Source organism: Scatophagus argus, chromosome 1 (assembly GCF_020382885.2).
Source record: "Scatophagus argus isolate fScaArg1 chromosome 1, fScaArg1.pri, whole genome shotgun sequence".
NCBI classification, from domain to species: domain Eukaryota; kingdom Metazoa; phylum Chordata; class Actinopteri; family Scatophagidae; genus Scatophagus; species Scatophagus argus.
The window spans coordinates 5,469,421-5,489,285 of record NC_058493.1 but is presented as its reverse complement, the minus strand read 5'-3'; the positions used below and the strand labels follow the sequence as shown (position 1 = coordinate 5,489,285).

Here is a 19,865-nt window from a genome sequence, read left to right as displayed (position 1 = left end):
TCTATGGCAAACACAGTCAGTTATTAGCCTGTCTATGCAACTCCTCAATAGCTTTAAGTTGACACTTCATACAAAACAAGCAATCCTGAACAATGTTAATAATGTTTGTTAAGTGCTGAGCCGAAGATGTTCCTGAAGGATGTGATTAACATTTTCGAGGTTTATAAATTAAACTGCGCTCAGTTTTGATTGTTTTCTCAGTGTGTTCTTACTTTTAGACTAGATGACTGGTTAAGTTAAAACTCCAGGGAAATTAGTTGTTAGGAACATCCTTCCCAGACACGTCAGACAGTGGGAAAAGGCTGTCCAAAACACTGTTTTAATTGTACAATTACAAGAATTACAGCACAAAAACTGTTAGAAAGTGCTCAAGAAGAGAAATAACACTTCAAAAAAGGGTTCATACATACTGCACATATGGGGAGAGACAGAGAGAGAGAGACAGAGAGAGAAAGATGCCAAGATGCCCCCTGAGTGCACATTTCTGATATCTGCTCTGTGCCTATTTACCTGCTGGCTAGGCTGCCCTATAGAGACCTCTACATAAAACTATGTTTGAAGAAGAGACTATAGATACAGTACAGATTCTCTGAGGCTGAGATCATTAGGAAGGTCATCCCAAAGCTGTTGGGCCTTGACAGCAAAATCCTGAAAAGAAATAGCCTGGAGGTGTCTGCCTGAAGACCTCAGGATTAACAGGAATAGAAAAATAATCAATAACTGCACATTAGTCCATGCAAAATCTAAACATAATTAACCCATTAAAATCTCAAGATGCTTACATGAGTGTAGTTCCTGTCTAATAAGATCTTAGTCATAGTAGCATTAGTAGCAGGAGTCGCACTTTGCCAACGCTGGTAAAAAGGCCATAACATCAGCACCTCTCCAACACTAAAGTTTAATATTGATTTCATTCTTGTAATGTTTCATCACATGGCTGGCCAAGCTTTTGCATAGGTTTCTCAAAATCTACACCGGAATGCACAAAGTCAGAGTGTCCCTTTAAGAGTTTTGAGAGGGGACTGTGTTGGGTTGGAGCCAAATCTTCAGAGGCCACCTCCACTGATATGTGGCCCTGTCCCTCTGCTAGCAAGGAACCGCCGAACTGTGAAACAAGCTTTTTCAAACTTGCCCAAAGCCCACAGAGACGATTTACTATAGTGTCAAAAGAAGGAGCAGAAGAAAGAAATACATTTGTGCTACTATGCTGTCGGCTGATAGAGAACAGCCAAGGTAAGATGTGACATCATATACACTTGGCTTGTTAATGTAGTGAAGTATGACAGTTAACATGTCAGTTAACATGTCTCAACAGACGTTAAAATGATTCTCTTCAAAGATGCTTCTCTCTCTTAGAGATTATTTGCCAGAGGCTGCAACATGGCTGGCTTGGTAACTTTTCTAACACAACATTTTCAATAAAGAATGAATCGTGTCATAGCAGTCACACTTAAATGAATATACACATTTGATACCACAACCACACCCACAGATGTTAACTAGTGCATACTGATGATGTGCTGATTTCAGCACGGACCTGCATAACAAATATTCACACAAACACTATGGCACATGCATTCATATCAAAAGTGTTCGGTATGGGTGTTTCAGTTCGGCAAGCATGTGCCACAAACAAATGCAGGATGCAGAACTTCTCTGTGTGTAGAACCTGTGTGTAAAATATTTAGCCCTTTGAAAAGTGAAAGGTTAAGCATGCATACAACAGAGAGTTAGCACAAGCTTGTAGATATGGCAAACACAGACAAACCACAGCTTGAAGATTCTCCAGGATCATTTAAGTCTACTGTTTGGGAACAGTATAGTTTTACGGGCTCTACATCGTATTTGCCCACTTATTTGAAATGGAGTAATCCAAATGTGACCATCACAGGTACAAGGAAAAAACATGGCAAAGTGCACAGCCAACACCCTACTGCAGCCTCATACTTTTTAACTGGTAGGTTGTAGGTGGTTACAGGAGTTTTAACATTTTTTACAACACAGTCAAAATTTGTTAACTAAACAAAAACAAACATTTTTTTTCAAAAACAAACCAAACAGTTACTTCAAAACCAAGGTGAGTACAGATGTGTGATTTACGCATACCATTACACATCTAACAAAAGAGTACAGAGACATAAATACCTCACAACATGATGTTAGTTCTGCACATTAACACTTCCACAAATCTCCTGCACCATACTCACACACACGCACACACATACCAATAGGGAGGGAGAATGCAGAATCCAGGCCAGGAACAAAGTGAAAAGCTCTGCGGCATAAATCCGTCTCTAAGCCAATATGTAGCCCTACTACACGCTGTGTGACTTCCACCCCGATCTATCAAAACGGCTCATTCACAAACATGGCAAAACACACCAGTGCAGAATGGAGCAGTGCTATTCCCAGAAGAAATAATCTCCTAAAACCATTACAGGGAACAACGTAGGTGCAGTAGCTGTGGGGAAGATTATGGCCAAACCTCTCATACACACACTTTCCACCATGTTTTGCTCACTTTTTTTATGCTGTACATGTGCCGGTGTGTAAATATAAACTGCTCATGGAACTGTAACAAGCATAGGAAAGCTCATTCCATGGACTGAAAGGGAGAGGGTGTGTGTCTACAGGATATATATTAGTGTGTGCCAACATCAAGACTGATGTGCATTGTATAAGCACTAAATACACTGATATGTCTGTATGTCTATTTTTGCAATCTAATTCAATTTATTGAGGGCATATGTTGTATAAGAAAACCTGGCTTTTGCACCAGAAAGTACAGAAATAAAGCTAAGACACGACTAACTGGGATGCAAATCAAGCCAACTATGCTGGTAAAAACATAAAAAGTAGCATGTTCTAGTGTTCTAGAGATCTGAGGTGCATACCAAGAAACCATGAGAGCATAACATCCTAGATCTAATCCAATCAGGGACCTTCTCGCAGTGTTTCCCTCATTATATACTCTAGTGCCCTAAATTAGATGGCGAAGGCAAACAATGCCACAACAACAATACGGCCTCTACTTTTCTGAACCCTGTGGCCCAACACACTTTCGGTATTTTCATGGATTTGGGTAAGTATCGGTAAGAATACATTATCATACAATGTACATGGGTGAGTTAGAAACTGTGAAAACAATGCCACTTTCACTACTTTCATCCCCACTGGACACACAGCTTTCCCTGTCACAACACCCTGACAGCTTGAGAATCCTCTGAGTTCTCCTCAGAAGAACCTCACTGCGGTTGGACATGTTGAAAATCCTATTGTCAGCATGTTTACATGTGTAATAGCTTTCCATTTTACTTGCCATCAAAACAATCCACACACTAGCCTTCTGCTGATAAATGCCACAGGTGAGGCATGAATAAAGTGAAAGCAGAATTGTGGAGGCTGCCTATTTCTTGAATTTCTTTTAATTCTGACATTACATCATCAACTTCATTCTGGTAATGATCCAGAAAATACATTTTTAAAATAACTCTTGTTTCTGTATAATAATGGACAATCTCAACCACATCGTGTTGCTCATTACAGTAAAGTCTACTAATATTGCAAACATGGGGAGCCCTTGGCGGTACTTTGGCCGGGCTCGTTAAAAAGAAGACAACATGTACAGACATTACCTTGGTTACCCAATGTTTTGAATGGAGATACTCAGGGAGGACTGGCAGGAACGCTCCTAAGGGACTTATTAAAAGAGGGAGAAGTTTTCACTGATCAATCATTTTTTAAGTGACTGTATGACCTGTTTTCAATGCATAAATAGCCAACACGCATGTTGATTTGTAGAAGAACCTGTAGAATAATTTAATACAACAACAAGATCTTTAGTATAGGCTCTGAACTGTTGTCAATGTGTTTTAGCATGCTTAAATTTTATACTCAGCACATCAGAAAAAGTACAGCTGAGGCTGATGGGAATTCATTAGTTCTACGGGTATTTGGTCATAAATTTAAGCATGAGGATACAACCTCTGGGAACCACAGCTGTCAGTATCAACTTTTGAGCCAAACTATTGTTGTTGACATATTTTAACAGATAATGAACACTGTGATCTGCTGGTGTTTCCAGATGAAATGACAGCAGGCTTCATCCTCCAAGGACCATCAATCTCACTGACATCCGCTGGAATAATTCAGTCAGGACCGAAGTGGTGGACTAACCAACAGGCAGACTGACACTGCATACACTCACTCCTCTAGCCTGGCTACAAACTTTTTTTTCCCCTTCATATTATATGAATATGTACACTGTGTCACTGGTAGGGCAGGTTTACACTGACAAAATCAGGGATCATTTCTTTTTACAAATACCTCAGTGCATGTGACTCACATCAACAGACCTGCCTTTTGTACATGTCCATGTAGTTTTCTTATAGTTAATTTTGGGACAGAACAACCTCAGGCTATGGTCACAGTGCTGTGTGTATCAGAGAGGAAATGCTCTGCCTCATTTTTTCCTATTATTCATTTATCTGCAAAAACACCTGCGCTTACCAAAATAAACACAGCCTCTATTTTGCCCGTTTGACGCTTTGCCAGCTTTCCCGGAGGCGAAGATGCTGCAAACGACACACCTCAAAGGGCTGGCGCATCACACCAGGCGCTCCTAACGTGCCTGTGAGCTCACTCCAAATCTTTATAAAATGGGAAAATTAGAATGTGATGAACAGCAGTGAATGCATCTGATGTGTTCATGAAGATGTAGGCTACATGTGTACTGTGGATGCTGAGGGTTTAGCATTGGCATACATTATTCTGTTTTGGTAGGGAAGAATGTGTGCGAAGACAGTTGTTTAGATGCATAAAAATAAGTCCAAATTAATTTTGCTTTGTTTTGGCTCTCTGTCCACACTGTATCAGCTTTTCTGAAAACTGAGCATTTCAAATTCTCACCCACAATTCAAAATTTGCATGGACGGGGAAACTTGGCTTTTTACTTGACACTGTTCCATTTTCATCAGTTTGTCAGGCAGTGACAAACATGGCCAAAGTACAGTTATTAACCTAAGGTTTCCTCTGCAATCTTTTATTTGTATATTACCTCTGCTTCTTTTGTAAGGCATCAAGCAAAGGGGAAGTGCTTACTTATATGTGAAATCTGTGCATTAAAAGTTTGAAAACTTTTCTTTCCATGTGTAAAAAAAAAATCAGAGCAAATACAAAAGTGTTGTCTTTATATTTTTCTTGAGTATAACTTGAATTTGTAAACAAGAACTCTTGTTTCCCAATTACTGAATAAAATAAACGTACAAATACACTGTAAACTCACAGTGTACATGGAGAGAAATGCAAAAGCAGGAAAGCAAGACAACATTATTAGTATTATTAATATTACTGTAGAAGTGAGCTAACATTTCTCTTATTTAAAAGTCCTGTGATACCCTTCTGCACTCTGTGAATTTCTCTCTCTCTCTGTAATAGCGGTCCGATTACCAAAATGGCTGTTAAAAATGTCTTACTCTGCCATCCAAGTGTACACTTAATCCCTGTATAATCAATTCTTCTTCTTGGCCATCCTTGTTACGTGGCAAATCTGTTCTCTCCCCCCACCATCACCACCACATTATTAGTCAATCAGCAAGCCACTCCGACACAGAGCTAGTTTAATTGGAAGATGCACAGAGCATTACGTTATGCCCGTTGCCTAGCAATTAATCCCTGTGCCAGTATTGCTGTCTTTGTGCCTATTTTTCCCAAAATAGCATCTATAATTACTTTGCAATTACTACCTTTTCCCTCAGACAAGTTCTTATTGTGCTTCTGATAGCTTCCTGCCTGACGGTGCTCTTTTTGAATTGACATGATGTGATGCCCCTGTGGGTTGCCATGATCCTGAGACATTAATATAAGTGGATACTATTTGAATGATAAGGACATCTCCTGTGGTCATTTGGACTTTGATGATTACAGAAGCTATGAGGGCTGTTGAAGCAGCTGCTCACATCAGCCATCTATTATAAATCTGGACCTGCTGGCTGTCCCACAAAAGCTGTGTTCATACGAATTAGTTGTAGCTGTGGTGAAAAATTACATCTATGAAACAAGCTCCATGCTTAATAATATGATTGCTTTTGTGGTGCAAAGATAGTAATATACTGCACACAGGGGTCAGAGGTTTTATCTAGTGACATACTCATTAATCATGCCATTACTTGGCATTTTGATAACAAGGCTGACAATACTAATCAGGATTCCACCTCTGCTTTTTGCGGATGATGCAGTCCTGTTGGCATCATCAAGCAGTGACCTCCAGCTTGCACTGGGGCGGTTTGCAACCAAGTGTGCAGCAGCTGGGATAAAGATCAATACCTCTAAATTCAAGGCCACAGTTCTCAGATGGAAAAGGGTGGATTGCTGACTCTGGGTTGGATAGTTGCCGTCTACTAACTGCAAACTAAGAGTAGCAGTGGTTCAGGCATCTGGCCATGATGCCTCCCGGACATCTCCCTGGTCATGCGTTTCTAGGCATGTCCATCGGGGAGGAGGCCCCGCAGCAAACCCAGGACACGATGGAGGGATTATATCTGTCGTCTGGCCTGGGAGCACATTGGTATCTCCCCAGACGAGCTGATGGAATTGGCCATGGAGAGAATGGTCTGACCTTCCCTACTGAGACTTCTGCCCCCGCGACCCGGACCCGGAGAAGCGTAAGAAAACAAAAGGAAATGAAATGCTTAACAGTAAACCCCATTTGATGTATTTTTCCATTACATTAAAATAACCATGGATATTACCATGTACAAAGTGCATGAAATAATGGAAAATGCATGACTTTTGATTTGGTACTAGCATTATGTATTGACCATTGCCCACCCTGTTTTCTAAATATTGTCACCTGAAAAGCCCATATTGGTAGACCAGCAATTTTATTCACTTCTTTGTCCCCTCTTTCTTTACACTCTTGGCTTCTGACATTGCGTAAAATTATTGACTGAAATACAAAAGTCAAACAGTAAGTGGAAAAAAACTACTTCCTTAATGAGACCTGAAATCCCTCAATGTGTGAGGAGGGAGACAAACTAACTGGGAGACAAAAGAGCATGAACACAAAGCCGTTATGAATGCATTGCTGTTAGAGACACTGGCTGGAGGAGGATGATAGCGACAAAAGAGATTACGAGCCATATGCAGCATGTCGGGGCCAGGTTGGTTGGCTGGAGAGTCCAATAAGCAGCCTAAATGAGGCCTTGACACCAGCCAGGAAACAATTCCATTTTTTTTTTCCCCACTAGCAGTACTGATGTAGTGAGGTCAGCCAATATACTACCATGAGACAGTTTACAGCAATGACACTGGACTGAGATTGGAGTTGTGACATGGCTCTGAAACAGCCCTCATCCTCCTTGGACCACATTAACAAAATACTTCACTGCATTACTGTACTGGTAGGTGAGAGAGGGGGCACTCAGGGCAGCACAACCTCAAAACCTTGCTCAGAGTCATGAAAGGCAATGTGTCCTGCTTAAGATCATCTCCATTTAATGGCATTTGAATCCTAAAGATTCATTGCTAGTCTTAATTTGTTTTGCTACCTTGCATTTTCATGTGCTATTTCACTTTGTCCCTTGATTGATCGTTGATTAGTAGATCTGCTTAGGTCTATTCCGAGTACAGTCATTTTGAACATACTTATTGAAATGGTCTGCAGACTGTCTCCTGGACTTGTAATTCCCCATTAACTAAAGGACCACCCCCTCCCAAAAAGGTTTTAGCTCTCATGTATGCATGGAAACTTTGTGCTGCCTGACCCTTTACAAGGCCTCTGTGCAATTCAGATTAGTTTTTTTTATTTTCCCGTTTACCCCATTTGCATTTTCAAGTGTTCCATTTGGATTCCCCATAGTAACTCAGCTCTGTGTGTTTTGATTAAGATGAATTCCAACTAATTTGCATTCATAACTTCATTTTATACTCTGCAATTCTCTACACTCTACAATTTTGAGGTATATTATTTGCTGTGAACTGTAAAATTATGTAAGTAGAGGTGCCTCAAATAACTTTTGACAGATTTAGACTAAAATATTAACAAACACGAGAAGAGGCTAAATGGTAAATGTGAACACATAAGACAAAAAAGGAGTCCTGGAAACAGCTTTGCTGTTGGTTGTGAATAGTTACTTAGCGATATAGAAGTCTGTACGATCATTTGGACGCTGAGGAGAGGCTGTGCAGTATTATATTGGCTAACACTTTTTCAAACAATATTAAATAACATTATGATCACTAATGGCAGTTGCAAGGGGTCATTTCTGGTTGGGGATCATTATTTCCACCTGTAGTTTCTCTAACTAGCAGAAGCCAGATTGCCTGTTAAACTCACTCTCTCCCTGCTTAAGCCTCGCTGCAAAGCTCCAGCCGCTAACACTCAGAGGAGCAGGTGGTCACAGCAGACAGTGAGCTGAGCTCCTTGCTCACCCCCCACATCCTTCCCCTGCCCTTTATCTTTCCTGCCACCCCTTTCTTTCAAAGCATTCATCCCTTTTTAACTTAGATCTATTTCTCCACCACTTCCTGCCTACTTCCTTCTTCTCTTTATCAATCCTGCCATTTGCATGCTCCCAAAGACAGTGGCAGCCAAAGAGTCTGACATCCAGCAGATATGCAGCACTGGTTGTCCTCCTCATGCTCTGCCGTTCCGGCAGCACATTTACTCACAAAAGACACAGCTGTGCGCACTTAAGCAGGTTTTATTGAAAACACTGTCCTTGTGCATTTGTGTATATGTAAATACAGGTACAGGAAAGAAAGTGATATGTGAATTCCTACAGCAGAGACAGGCTGTCCTAAGCCAATCAAGAGAGTGAAAGGCAGGCTGACATGCAGGCTGTCATTTTGAAGGACAAATGAGGAGCAAATGACTTGATGAAACAATACAAACCACTGATGCCCCAACATAAGCCAATTTGTATTAAAACCAAAAGAGCAAATATTGCCACCAGGATTCCATTAAGTTTACTGACTTTCTCATAATCCCTAAACAAATTAAACAAGAATTAAAATTTGCCCTGGTTGAACTGTGACAGAATAAAACCAAAAGGGACACAAAGATACCTGCAGTTAGTATGACATGACTAAATCCTCTGTGATTACCTTAAACACAAGGATTAGTATCCAGAGGGGAAAAAAAATCCTCCCATAAGTCTAACTGACAGCGCTACACTTAGTGGGCCGAAGGACAGGTGTGATATGCGGTAAAACAAGAACAAGGTGATTTCTCCATTCACTGGTGAAGAAAATGGCGATTCCATTCTCTCTTAGTCAACTTGAAAATCGGTGGCCTCTTGTCTGAGTCCTTTTACTTTCCTCCAGAGAAACTTTGTGGAACGTATTTTAGAAAGCAATGCCTGAGAATTACAAGTTTACAACTATAACTTTTGTGCAGCCTGTGAGATTTCTGTTACAATGATGCATTGGTCTGGAGCCAATTAATAAATCAGGGACCAGGCAGCAAATGAAAATGATGTGATCCTCCGCTACACACATTATATTTAAGACTCAGTTTGTTTGCAGTACTAATAAATACCCAGTTTCTCTAAAAGAAGCAAATCTCATAGATTTTACGTCAATAGGTTCAAAATAAACACAGATAAAAGGCTTTGTTATTTATTTACATAAACAACAAATAAATATTGAGCCTTATGTATCTGCTGAAATGGATGGATTTTCTAACAATATAGAGCTTGAAAATGATTTTGCTGTATTCCACAATCTGTGCTCCACCACATTCCTAACAGCTACAACCTCTCACCTCCTGATTCAGGTGAAGGAAGTACAGCGGGCTGGTTTGGGGTTAGTGAGAGAGAGTGGGACCAGCAAACAACCTGTTCTATGGGATGCAATCAAACTGAACAACAGGGTGGGAACTGGTACTGGTTACTTCACCTATAGGGCCATCTTACGTTCATGCAGCAATATTCGATCCCACCTGCAGCTCTGATAGTGTTTTTCCCAAACAGTCTTTTCCCAAACCTGCTTCAAACCAAGGGGACTGAGGTATATTTACAGCCATCTCGCTCCCGGGCTACTGTGTGAATACTAGATTATGTATGTAATTGCACCTATGAGCAGACAGGAGCACATTTCAGTTTCAAATTGTGACTTTCTGGTGTATAGATTTTGAAAGCAGATGTGAATGATGAAAAACATCAATTGTGTAAAAAGCTTGTTGGTCCTTAGAAGGCCTCATGTCATTAAATGTGCTTAGGTGCACCCCTTCTCAAAAATGGCCTCCCAGTGATATTCCAAAGTCATTTCAGCACTGGTTGTGCTTTGTTCCATTTTACTTTCTTATGTTTCAGTCCAACTCAATTGTGTCTTTTATCTACCTAGCATTCTTCTAAACACTAATAACACTTTCATTGATCCACGTAGAGAAATACTGAAAGCCCACAGTGAAGGAATAAGCTACAAAATAGAATAAGGTGGAGGTCATTTAGATCTCAGCTGCCGTCAATCAATGGCACATGGTACAATGTACAGTCAAGAATGAGATCTGCAATGCACACAGAGGAGTCTGAGGTGAGAAAAGCAGATTTGCCTTTATAGCCATAAAAAGCCCATACTGAAAAATATAGAGACAGAACGTTAGCAAGCCCTGATCATAATATGCATTATCTTAAATGTTTAAAATAGGGACAATTTAGTAAGGAGAATGCTTGCTCTCACAGTGTCTTAAACCCATCTTTATGATAATACTGTAAAATGTTTTTTTACAGTCACTTCATCAACCTGTTGGCCTAATACAGAAAGCATTTTATACGAGAATAGTTTGGGCTCATAAGTAACATGACACATTTTTACAACTAAACCAAGAACTGGACTTTCAATGGCTAACTGATGAATCGTGTCCAAAGTTCAGAGAGTGGTCAGACTGACGCAATGAAAGGAAACTCTTCCAGACACTTAGATAAGAATGACCTTCAGTTTAAACCTCCAGTTTACCTGTCTACAATTAATTTATTTTCTTCCCACGCAACTGCACAGGTTCAGCGAGTGACATGACCACTTAACCAGTGACATCTGTTGTTAAACAAGCAGTTTTGTCAGTTTTTCAGTACGGTTTTGTAACAGATTTGATGTGCGATGGATGTCGACCACATCCTTCCAAAACATTTAAATAAGCATTTTAAATTTGTTTCTGGGACACTGCTTAAACATTACTGACTCACCAGCGGTGAAGTCCTTGTTGAGATCAATGAAAGCGTTAGAATGAGGAATGCGCATCTTGACAGGTGAACCCAGTGCATTCTGACATGCTTCAGCCCTAAAGGGGTGAAAAACCACAAGGCAAGAACAAGAGCTAAAAGTTCTACGTTTTTGAACATAATTTGAAGTATAAGAGCACAAGAAATAAACACGAGAAATTCTCAACGAGGTTGAAAATGAATCATTACCTGTTGGTGAGACGGCAGACTTCGGTGGATGGGGGGCTGGTGACTCCAAAAATGTCTGGGATCATGTCCCCATCGAAGCTGAGGGAAGATTTGTTTTTTCATTGAGATTAAAACACTTTATGAAAACTTACACTGAGGTAACAGTTTATTGGCTACTAACAGATGCAAACTTATACTTACTCCATAACAAGTGGCTGATCTGCAAAAGACTTGCTCAGCGTGAGCATCCCATTGATATCTGCAGAAAATGAAGAGTTTCAACAGGCCTTGAGTACTGTTTGGTCTCCCAGAAACAAAGTATAAGAAAAAAGTAGGCTGGTCAAACCAGGCTAAATAGATTTTTTGGTGTCAACAGCTATGAACAAAGCTCAATTAAATATCCAACAGGGTACAAAAATACATGATAAAAGCTTTCACCTATTTCTATCTTTTTTTCACCCTAGCTGAGAAGCTTCTGGCAATGAAGATTCCTTTTGGTCTGGTTTTAAATTTTTTTCTGCTAACAGAAATAAAAAGTAAATAATTTGAAATATTCTTTGAGGTTACAACTGTAATTAAACACTGTGTAAAGAAATTAGTTTATAGATCATATTTATCATTCTGGACTCAATGCTAACAGGCACACATTCTGACTTGTGACAGAAGAAAAGGCTGGAAAATCAGATTTGACAAATAACATTAATGATGGCTCTGTTCTATTCAAGTGTTCCAATAAACCATGACAGTGTTACAGTGAGCCAGCATGAACAGTACTAGGATCCTGAAACAAATAAATGGTATTCTGCTATAATTAAACTGATTACTTGCAGTGGTGCTTTCCCCACTGTGACATGTCAAAATGTCTTCAGTGGAAAAGGCCTATATGAAATAAAGGAGGACATTGTGCCAATTTTGAGAAACCCTCATGCTTTCGAACCACTTTATAGTGTTAATTAAGAGCACCGGCTAACAAGTATTTTAAACTTAGCCGAAGTTTTACCTACGAAAGGTGCAAGGTGCTCCTGCTATACTAACAATACACTTGAGAGTGAGATCACTTTCTTGAATTAGACTGAGATGTTTGCTTAACACTACTTCACAGTGGTTTTATCATCATCCTTCAATGGTGTCAAAATGTCTGCTCTGAGAAATGTATACTCCATTCAGGTTTAATGCATATTTTGCCATTGACTTTGTAAATAAGTGATTCTGTTAAATCACAATGTCAATAAAAACGACTATTACAAACGTGAAACATGTCAAAAAGAGCAAAGTAAATCCTTCAGCAGTGTTATCTGGCCTCCACCCACCCTTAACACCCATTCATGATGCATTAAGTGTACCTAATGTCTGGTTGTGGCCCCAGAAGATGAAAACAGTTGTTGTTGACTGTGAGTTAATCTGAGCCGTAAGAAGGACATCCATCTGAGAGTCTCCATCATAGTCTCCAGGAACCACACCAGTGAGAACGGTGTCTCTGAACAAGAAAACTGATCGTTAAATGAAAGCCAACAACATGGTGCTTTTAACAGCTAGCTATTATCTGCTACAGAGTAAACATAACCACCCTGAAAAGTGAGTCACCTGCTCAGTATTGATGAACATAAGTGAAGTAAGACGATAGATGTTAGGTAATCTGTGAATTGCATTAATGGAAAGGGAAATAGAAGTGGAATGCACACATACTTTGGGAAAATGTCCTTAGTAATGTGAACTTTGGGCTTGAAGTAAGGTGTTTTCGAGTCAGCCAAGAATATCACCAGTTCAGACTCTGAAACAGAAGGTCAACATAGCTTATAGTTAAAGTTCTCCTCTGATTAAAGCTCAATTACTATCGGCCACAACATTCAGGCGTTTTCACAAAGATAAAGCAAAGAACTTAGTAAAGGACGTGTAAACACAGATCAATATGTCAAACGCAGACTATAAATCCTTGTGGAATTATAGCGCTGAATTGTGGCCAAGGTACAGCTGTATCCATTATTATCGAGACCCCTAAATTAAAACCCGGAACTACATATTTTACTAAATATAAGTATAATTTGTGTTAACGGTTATTAAACTAACAAAACAGAGTAAGGTTACTTAAGAATGAGCATACGTTCTCTGATTATGAAGATGTCTGTCTGTTTATCCGCGTAAAAATCTCCAAACGCTGCCACCGTCCCAAAATTTTCGGAACCAAAAAGGTCAGCCGTTACATCCTGAAGAGCAAAAGTGTTATATTGCCCCACAAAAAGGAACAAAAACGCCAAAATATTGAATTTGAATATCCACATCTTGTGTTTGCACTCGCCTTACAGCAACACCGACTGCAATACGGCATAGAGCTATACGGCAGAGTGAAATAGCAGCGTCTTCTGATTGAATTACGTATTCCATAAAACGTCAATTTTACAGTTAAACATCTGCTCTTCTGTTGTCCTTACAGCAGAGAGACGTGAAGGTAATGTTCAGAAATAAGAGAATATAATGCGATATTACATCTTGTGTTTTTACGTCAGTGTCGTGCTTCCGGGTAGTTTGACAGTTGACAGCTGTATAAAGTTAAAGATAGTTAGTTGCGGATAAATCGGAAGTGAAGAACGTTAACCGCCAGAATAAAAGCGTATGCTTCTTCATGAGAGAAAGTAAGTAAAGTGAACTAAGTACAACAAAAATGACAGGGATGCTTATTACATGTGAGCATCTGCTAAACTGTAATGAATAGCTTATTCAAAGGTCACCTCACCATTTTACATTTGTTCTGTTCTTAAAGATGATTGATTGAGAGGCTTTCGTTTCCGTTTTATTTTGAAGCACGATGCCGGATTCTTTTTATTATTTTAACTTTGTAGAGAATTTGACACTGTGTACAACATGGCGAGCCTGGTTGATGTCGGCTGGAAACTCCTGGAATTCAAAGCCCGATCAAAAAGATCAGGTCTGACTTATTACTTTGCATGACACCCTACAGGGTGACGCGCCCTACTGTTTCCTTTCTGTCCGCGCTTCTGTGAGGCTATCTGTTTGTAAAGACACTGGGCCCGGAGTTCAGTTTGACCTGATCTACCCATTTATTTTGTCCAGTGCAGTGGTACTAGCATGAAAGGTCAGAGGTGTAAATGTGCAGCGGTCTGGGGCTATTTTAAGAGCTTCTCACCAGGTCTCCTTTCGCCAACACTTGTTAACTGTACTCTTTTCGCTGCATTAGTGTGAGTCCACGGCCTATGGAAGCTGGCAGACTTAAATTCTTGGCGTTCGAAGACAAGTGATCCCATTATAAAACTCTGAAGACTGTTGTAAGGATGTAAGGATATTTCCATCACAGTGTCTGTTATTTATTTCCACATATGGGAAGCCCATTATTTGTACTTGTATGATACATAGTTCGATAGAAACACTGTAAATTAAAACGTTCTTCCCAAGCTCAGTCACTTGTGGGTCTCACAGACACGGTGTAAGCCCACGTAAGAGTGACTGTAGTGATTGTAGCTGTTCTACCTGCATTTTTAGGGTGTAGTAATAATTTCTGGTGTTCAGTATAGATTTCATAACATCACACCTCCATAAATCATCTAACAGTGTCATAATAACTGCTGTTGTTCAAAAAATGTGCACCTGCTAAAAAGAAAAAAAAAGTTTTCAATTGATGGCAGTATTAACGCAGCAGTGCAGCATTCTGAGGCCATAACATTTTAAAATAAATGTTATGGACTGTAAATGGCAATAATCAGTCAAGCTCTGTCTCCTAATTTAGATAAGTAGTTAATTTTCTGAAGTCTTTCTCATAATGACATTACCATCACATAGTAATTCATCCTTAGTCTGTATCTCTCAAGGGTTAAAATAAAGGCATTCCAAAGAAAATAAAATATATTGTCATTCCTTGCATGTTGTTCATGATTTTCATCACCCAAGGTGTAATTAATTGTTGATTCATGCATGTCTAAAAATCTAATTCTGTGCTACTAACTCCTTCCTGTGAATTGCTGTAGATTTGTGATTTAGCTGAGAGACGATTGGCCTTAATTTCACCTTTTGAGCATGGCCGGTTCAGTGGCCGCGACTGCCCGGCCTCATCAGAAAGTTCGCAGACTTGGTAAGTAGTGGCAGCAGATCTGAGGACAGTAACGCAGTCAGTCACACACTGAAGGACAGAGAAGACATGGGTAAAGATCACACGAATCCCATTTTGTCATCTGTACATCAGAAGCTTGCGTATTTATCTTATGATCACATGAATGTTTCCTTCACATGTCGTGGACTGGAGAAGAAGAAGATTTATTTGAAATAAATATTCTAATATATTGTTTTATATCAGTTCTTCACTTTATTTCCTGGTCATTATTATTATTATTATCATTAGTGGTTGTTGTTACTTCTTGCTCCTCCACAGTGAGCACCAAAGACACAGAAGTGACACAAAATACTTTGTGATGTCATATAGTGTACGTCATCTGTAATAGTGTTAGAGGTCTGCATCACTTAAGTTAGTCATGAGATTGTTTAAAACCAGCCAAACAATGTCTGTCCACGTTCAACTGATCCCATGTTATAAAAGAATTGGAATATCAGACTTCTTCTGTGCTGTTTTAAAGTGTTATCTTGAAAAAAGAGATGGATTGTCTTTGTCCCTGCAACTTTTAAGCTGATGGAAATTATGCTAATTTACACCAGAATGTGAATTTGTCAGTACCTGTGGTATTGACCCAAGGTCAAACCTATTAAAATGCAAATCTCAGCAAAGTGAAAAATGTCTGAAAATAGAGAAAGTGGAACAGATAGGGGTTTCCCTCAAACTCTGGCTCTCCCTCAGCTCAGAGGAAAAATGTAAGGAAATATGTGGTGATGAGCCACATTATCGTTTGAATTTCTAGCTCCGGGCCTGAATATTGTTTTGTGTGCTGAGCGCTTTGTTATGTTATGTGTTGCGGTGAAAAACACAAGTTACTGATGGCATGTTTTTTTGATTTTTTTTCTGTTTTTATTTGAAAATTTGAAAAAACTTGATAAGGTATTCATGTGTATGTTGGCATATATGAAATAAGACTGTTGTCTCAAGATTGGAAAAAAATACAAGGAATCGTACTCTAGTATGAGGACCCCTTTATTAGTTTTCCTTTTGTTCAGTTTAATTATTAAGACAGAATGTTACTCAGGATTCCCATTTTTAAAGAGTTTTTATGGATTCATAAGACCACTAAGGTGTGAATTCTGAAACAATATGTTCCAGGTCAATATGAAACAGCAACACTTGTAAATCCTGAGTGTAACAGATGTGTCCCTCCTCAGGTTCCATCTATGAACCCCTAAAACTGTCCATTCTCCAGCGAGAGGATGAGCCCCTGTGGGAGAAGCTGGATCGCTACTACAATGCTGGTAAGTAAATATTCTCTGTTGACATCTTATCAGTTGTATGAGGCAGGGGTCATCTCAAAGTTAAGAGCTTTACATTTACATTTAGTGAAAAGTTTTCACAAACAAATGGCACTGCTGTGAAACGCCAACACCAACTGCAGTATAATGGGAGAAACTGATCTCTGCTAAGACACAGAGCCCACCCAAAACATGACGCTGGTGTTGCGCTCGTGTATGAGCAATCTTTGAAGATATCCTTAAATTGCAGTCCTATGTGTAGTGATTACACCTTGCAAATACGTAGTGTAGTTTGGGGAGAAACTGCATTCGGCTGGCAAGAAAAACAGCAAGATAAAACATTTAGCCAGCACACACTGACCTGAATTTAATTCCACTCAAAGGTGCTCCGGCTTTGGTCGGCACTGAACTGAACTCAGCTGGTAGTGTTTGTGAGTGGGAAGCCAGTGAGGGATCATGTGGGAGTTGTTGCATTTGTCTTATGGGTTAAGCAGAGTTTTTCACCAAGGCTAGGATGGAGGCAGCATGAGCCAACATTTACCCTTAGGCTGTTTTTACACTTGGTCCCTTTCAGCCGAACTCCTTTTTTGCACATACAATATCTGAAAGCTACAAACAAACTCAGACCCTTCTGAAGGGAACCAAACTGAACCACTCTGGGAGGTGGTCTCAGTTATGTTCACTTCAAGTCTGCGGGGTGGTTCACTTAAGGAAGCTATATACTAGCTATGTGAACAAAAAGCTGCCCCAGGTTTACTTCTCCTTGTTTCCACTGTATTTTAACCCTTTAGGCTTACCATAGGTAGGTCACATGACATTGAAACATAGATGATGAAAAGATGACAAGTGGAGGAGGAGAATGAGATGTTGTGGTGCTTTTTGTGCTCACATGAAATCTGAACAATTCAGTTTTGGTTTTCTTTATGTCTGTGAGCTGATTAGACTGCACACCACAGCAGTATGGATCAGGCAAAGCCCTCTTGTTCAAAGTGACAGTTACCCATAATTCAAAGCTGTAAAGGTCTAAAGCTCCAGGGTAACTTTAGTGTGAACTTTAAGGGAACTGAATATGGTTCATTTAAAAAGGACTATATGTGAAAACAGCCTTAGTCACACCACACACACAGGATTTGTGTGCACTTGATGATTTTATTATTTCTCTCAATAAGAGTGAGTGTGATTGCTCTATACAGCAAGTTTAAAAGTAAAAAATGTTGCTGACTGACAAAGCTAACCCTTGCTAAAATAGTATCTACATCTACACAGGATCGTTTTCTTTTACTTAGCCATGATGTGAATAGTATAAATACCGGTAGTGAAGAAGAACTGAGGAAGGACACAGACTTGATGATGGATTCACAAATAGCTGCTGTAACCCAGTCAAGGTGATGTGTAATCAGTAGAAGAGTCTCCAACATTGCTGCAGCAGAGATAAATACCTAAATTATCTGCAGCTGCAGCACCTTGCCTGGCAGTGTTACCCTGCAGTACGCACAGCAAGAGTCCTTCCTCGAATGGCTACAGAATGTCCTGCCCCCTACTCTTCCTCTGATTGGTCGCTGTTCCTTGTCTGTGTTGGTTGGGTTGATTACGTTTAGGCATGAGGAGGTTAGGTTTAGGTATGTGGGCTGATGACTGGTTAGGGTTAGGGCAAGAATATTAAGATAAGCCAAACAGAGGCAGAATAGGGCTGATCATTTCATCACCCCAGTGCAAAAACATAAATATATAGCCTCCTTGTTTTCACATCACCCCGCTTTGCATATCAGCTTTACTTAGATTCCGTTTCAACAACACTTTGATCTGGTGTGAAGTATTGTTGTCATAAATGTGTGCGTGACTGGGTCATTAGGCTGGCAGAAGGTTAAATACCAAATTTGGAACGTTAGTAAATTGCCGTCACATTTGGAGCTGCAATGCAAGCATACCCACTGCAAATGGAGATCTTTGCCTTCCTCATGGCAGAGGTTTCGTCTTCGTCATTCCATCAAAATCACAGGTGTAACTAATGACACTAATGATGCTTCCGTTCCACTTTGGTGTGCCAGTAAGTCATGCCAGCGAGCCAACTTACACAATAGCAGTTTGCTGGCAATGCAGCACCTAAAACGAGGGCAGTCACCATTAATCACATTAATTACGCCTGTGTTTGACAGGTCAAAATGTCTTCTGTGATAGTCTGTGTCCTCACCAGATTAAGCAGGAGATGGGACTGAAGGAAAAGAGGGTAATCAGAGACATGTGGACCAAAAGACAAATAATTTCGATGTTTAATATGTTGGTATGTTGGGAAGGTGAGTGTTTCTTTTGTGTTGTTTTGCCTTGATGATGACAAACTATATGCACTCTCCTTTCCCCCACCAGTAAAATCAATGCAGCAGAGACGGGGAGTAACAGAACAGATCGTCCAAACACACAGCACTCCTTCTGAGCAGATAGAGTTGAGTTTAGTGTGCAGAAGGCTGGCTCATGCCTTGCCTCTGGCTGTTAGATTCTGGTAATACAGCTCAGGATGCTGTCCCCACGGATCAGCTGTGATTTTGCCACTGTGGACATAAGCTTGGCTTTTCTCAGCTGCTCCGGTTGAAGTAACAAAAACGTGCTATAGTACAGCAGACAAATCTCGATATGCTTTAAAGAGCAGTCTCTGAGCTTTTACTGCTTTAAAATGTTCCCTTTCAAGACAAATGATGTGTAATCATACATTTTTGATAATATATGACCGGAACTGCCCACGGTTGTAAATCTGAAAAACTTCCTTCATTTATAATTCCTGGTATATATATATATAGTACTGACTTCTACCTGTGACAATTAATGGATCACACAAAATACTGAAAGCATGGCCTTTACACTGACTTTGAACTAAGTGCAATTTAAAGATGACCTAAAATTGGCATTTTTTCCAACTTGAATGTGGCAGAAGTACACCTAAAACTGCCCTCAAACTGGGCCACAGAATCCTGCAGCGTCTTTCTTCTATAAATTTATGTGTATATATATGTGTGTGTGTGTATGTATGTAATAATGTTTCCCAAATACAAAACTGGTGTTACTATACCCAGCTTTATTTTTCAGAAAACCTTTTTATGTTGACTGATGTTTATATTATTTTATATA

General features: G+C 39.8%; 2 protein-coding genes across 6 annotated transcripts in view; one reads left to right on the top strand and one right to left on the bottom strand.

The window, feature by feature from the left end:
• The window catches only part of itfg1 (integrin alpha FG-GAP repeat containing 1), a 120,678-nt gene extending 106,798 nt beyond the window's left edge, over nucleotides 1-13,880 (bottom strand). Inside the window, exons 1-6 of one of the 2 annotated variants that reach the window (XM_046400171.1) lie at nucleotides 13,489-13,880; nucleotides 13,074-13,158; nucleotides 12,731-12,864; nucleotides 11,589-11,646; nucleotides 11,409-11,486; nucleotides 11,184-11,278 (exon numbers count right to left, since the gene is read on the bottom strand). In XM_046400171.1, the coding sequence (XP_046256127.1) occupies nucleotides 11,184-11,278; nucleotides 11,409-11,486; nucleotides 11,589-11,646; nucleotides 12,731-12,864; nucleotides 13,074-13,158; nucleotides 13,489-13,666 (628 nt within the window). In that variant the 5' untranslated portion in view covers nucleotides 13,667-13,880. The remainder of the gene's footprint in view (nucleotides 1-11,183; nucleotides 11,279-11,408; nucleotides 11,487-11,588; nucleotides 11,647-12,730; nucleotides 12,865-13,073; nucleotides 13,159-13,488) is intronic. The other variant, XM_046400085.1, reaches the window with a different exon arrangement.
• Nucleotides 13,881-14,222: 342 nt separating this feature from the next.
• phkb (phosphorylase kinase, beta) overlaps nucleotides 14,223-19,865 on the top strand; it is a 103,045-nt gene continuing 97,402 nt past the window's right edge. For 2 of the 4 annotated variants that reach the window (XM_046399706.1, XM_046399791.1), the window contains exons 1-2: nucleotides 14,231-14,310; nucleotides 16,662-16,748. In XM_046399706.1, coding sequence (XP_046255662.1) covers nucleotides 14,247-14,310; nucleotides 16,662-16,748 — 151 coding nt within the window. In that variant the 5' untranslated portion in view covers nucleotides 14,231-14,246. Of the gene's footprint in view, nucleotides 14,311-14,580; nucleotides 14,677-15,364; nucleotides 15,469-16,661; nucleotides 16,749-19,865 lie in introns of all 4 variants that reach the window. The other 2 variants (XM_046399882.1, XM_046399964.1) reach the window with 2 other exon arrangements.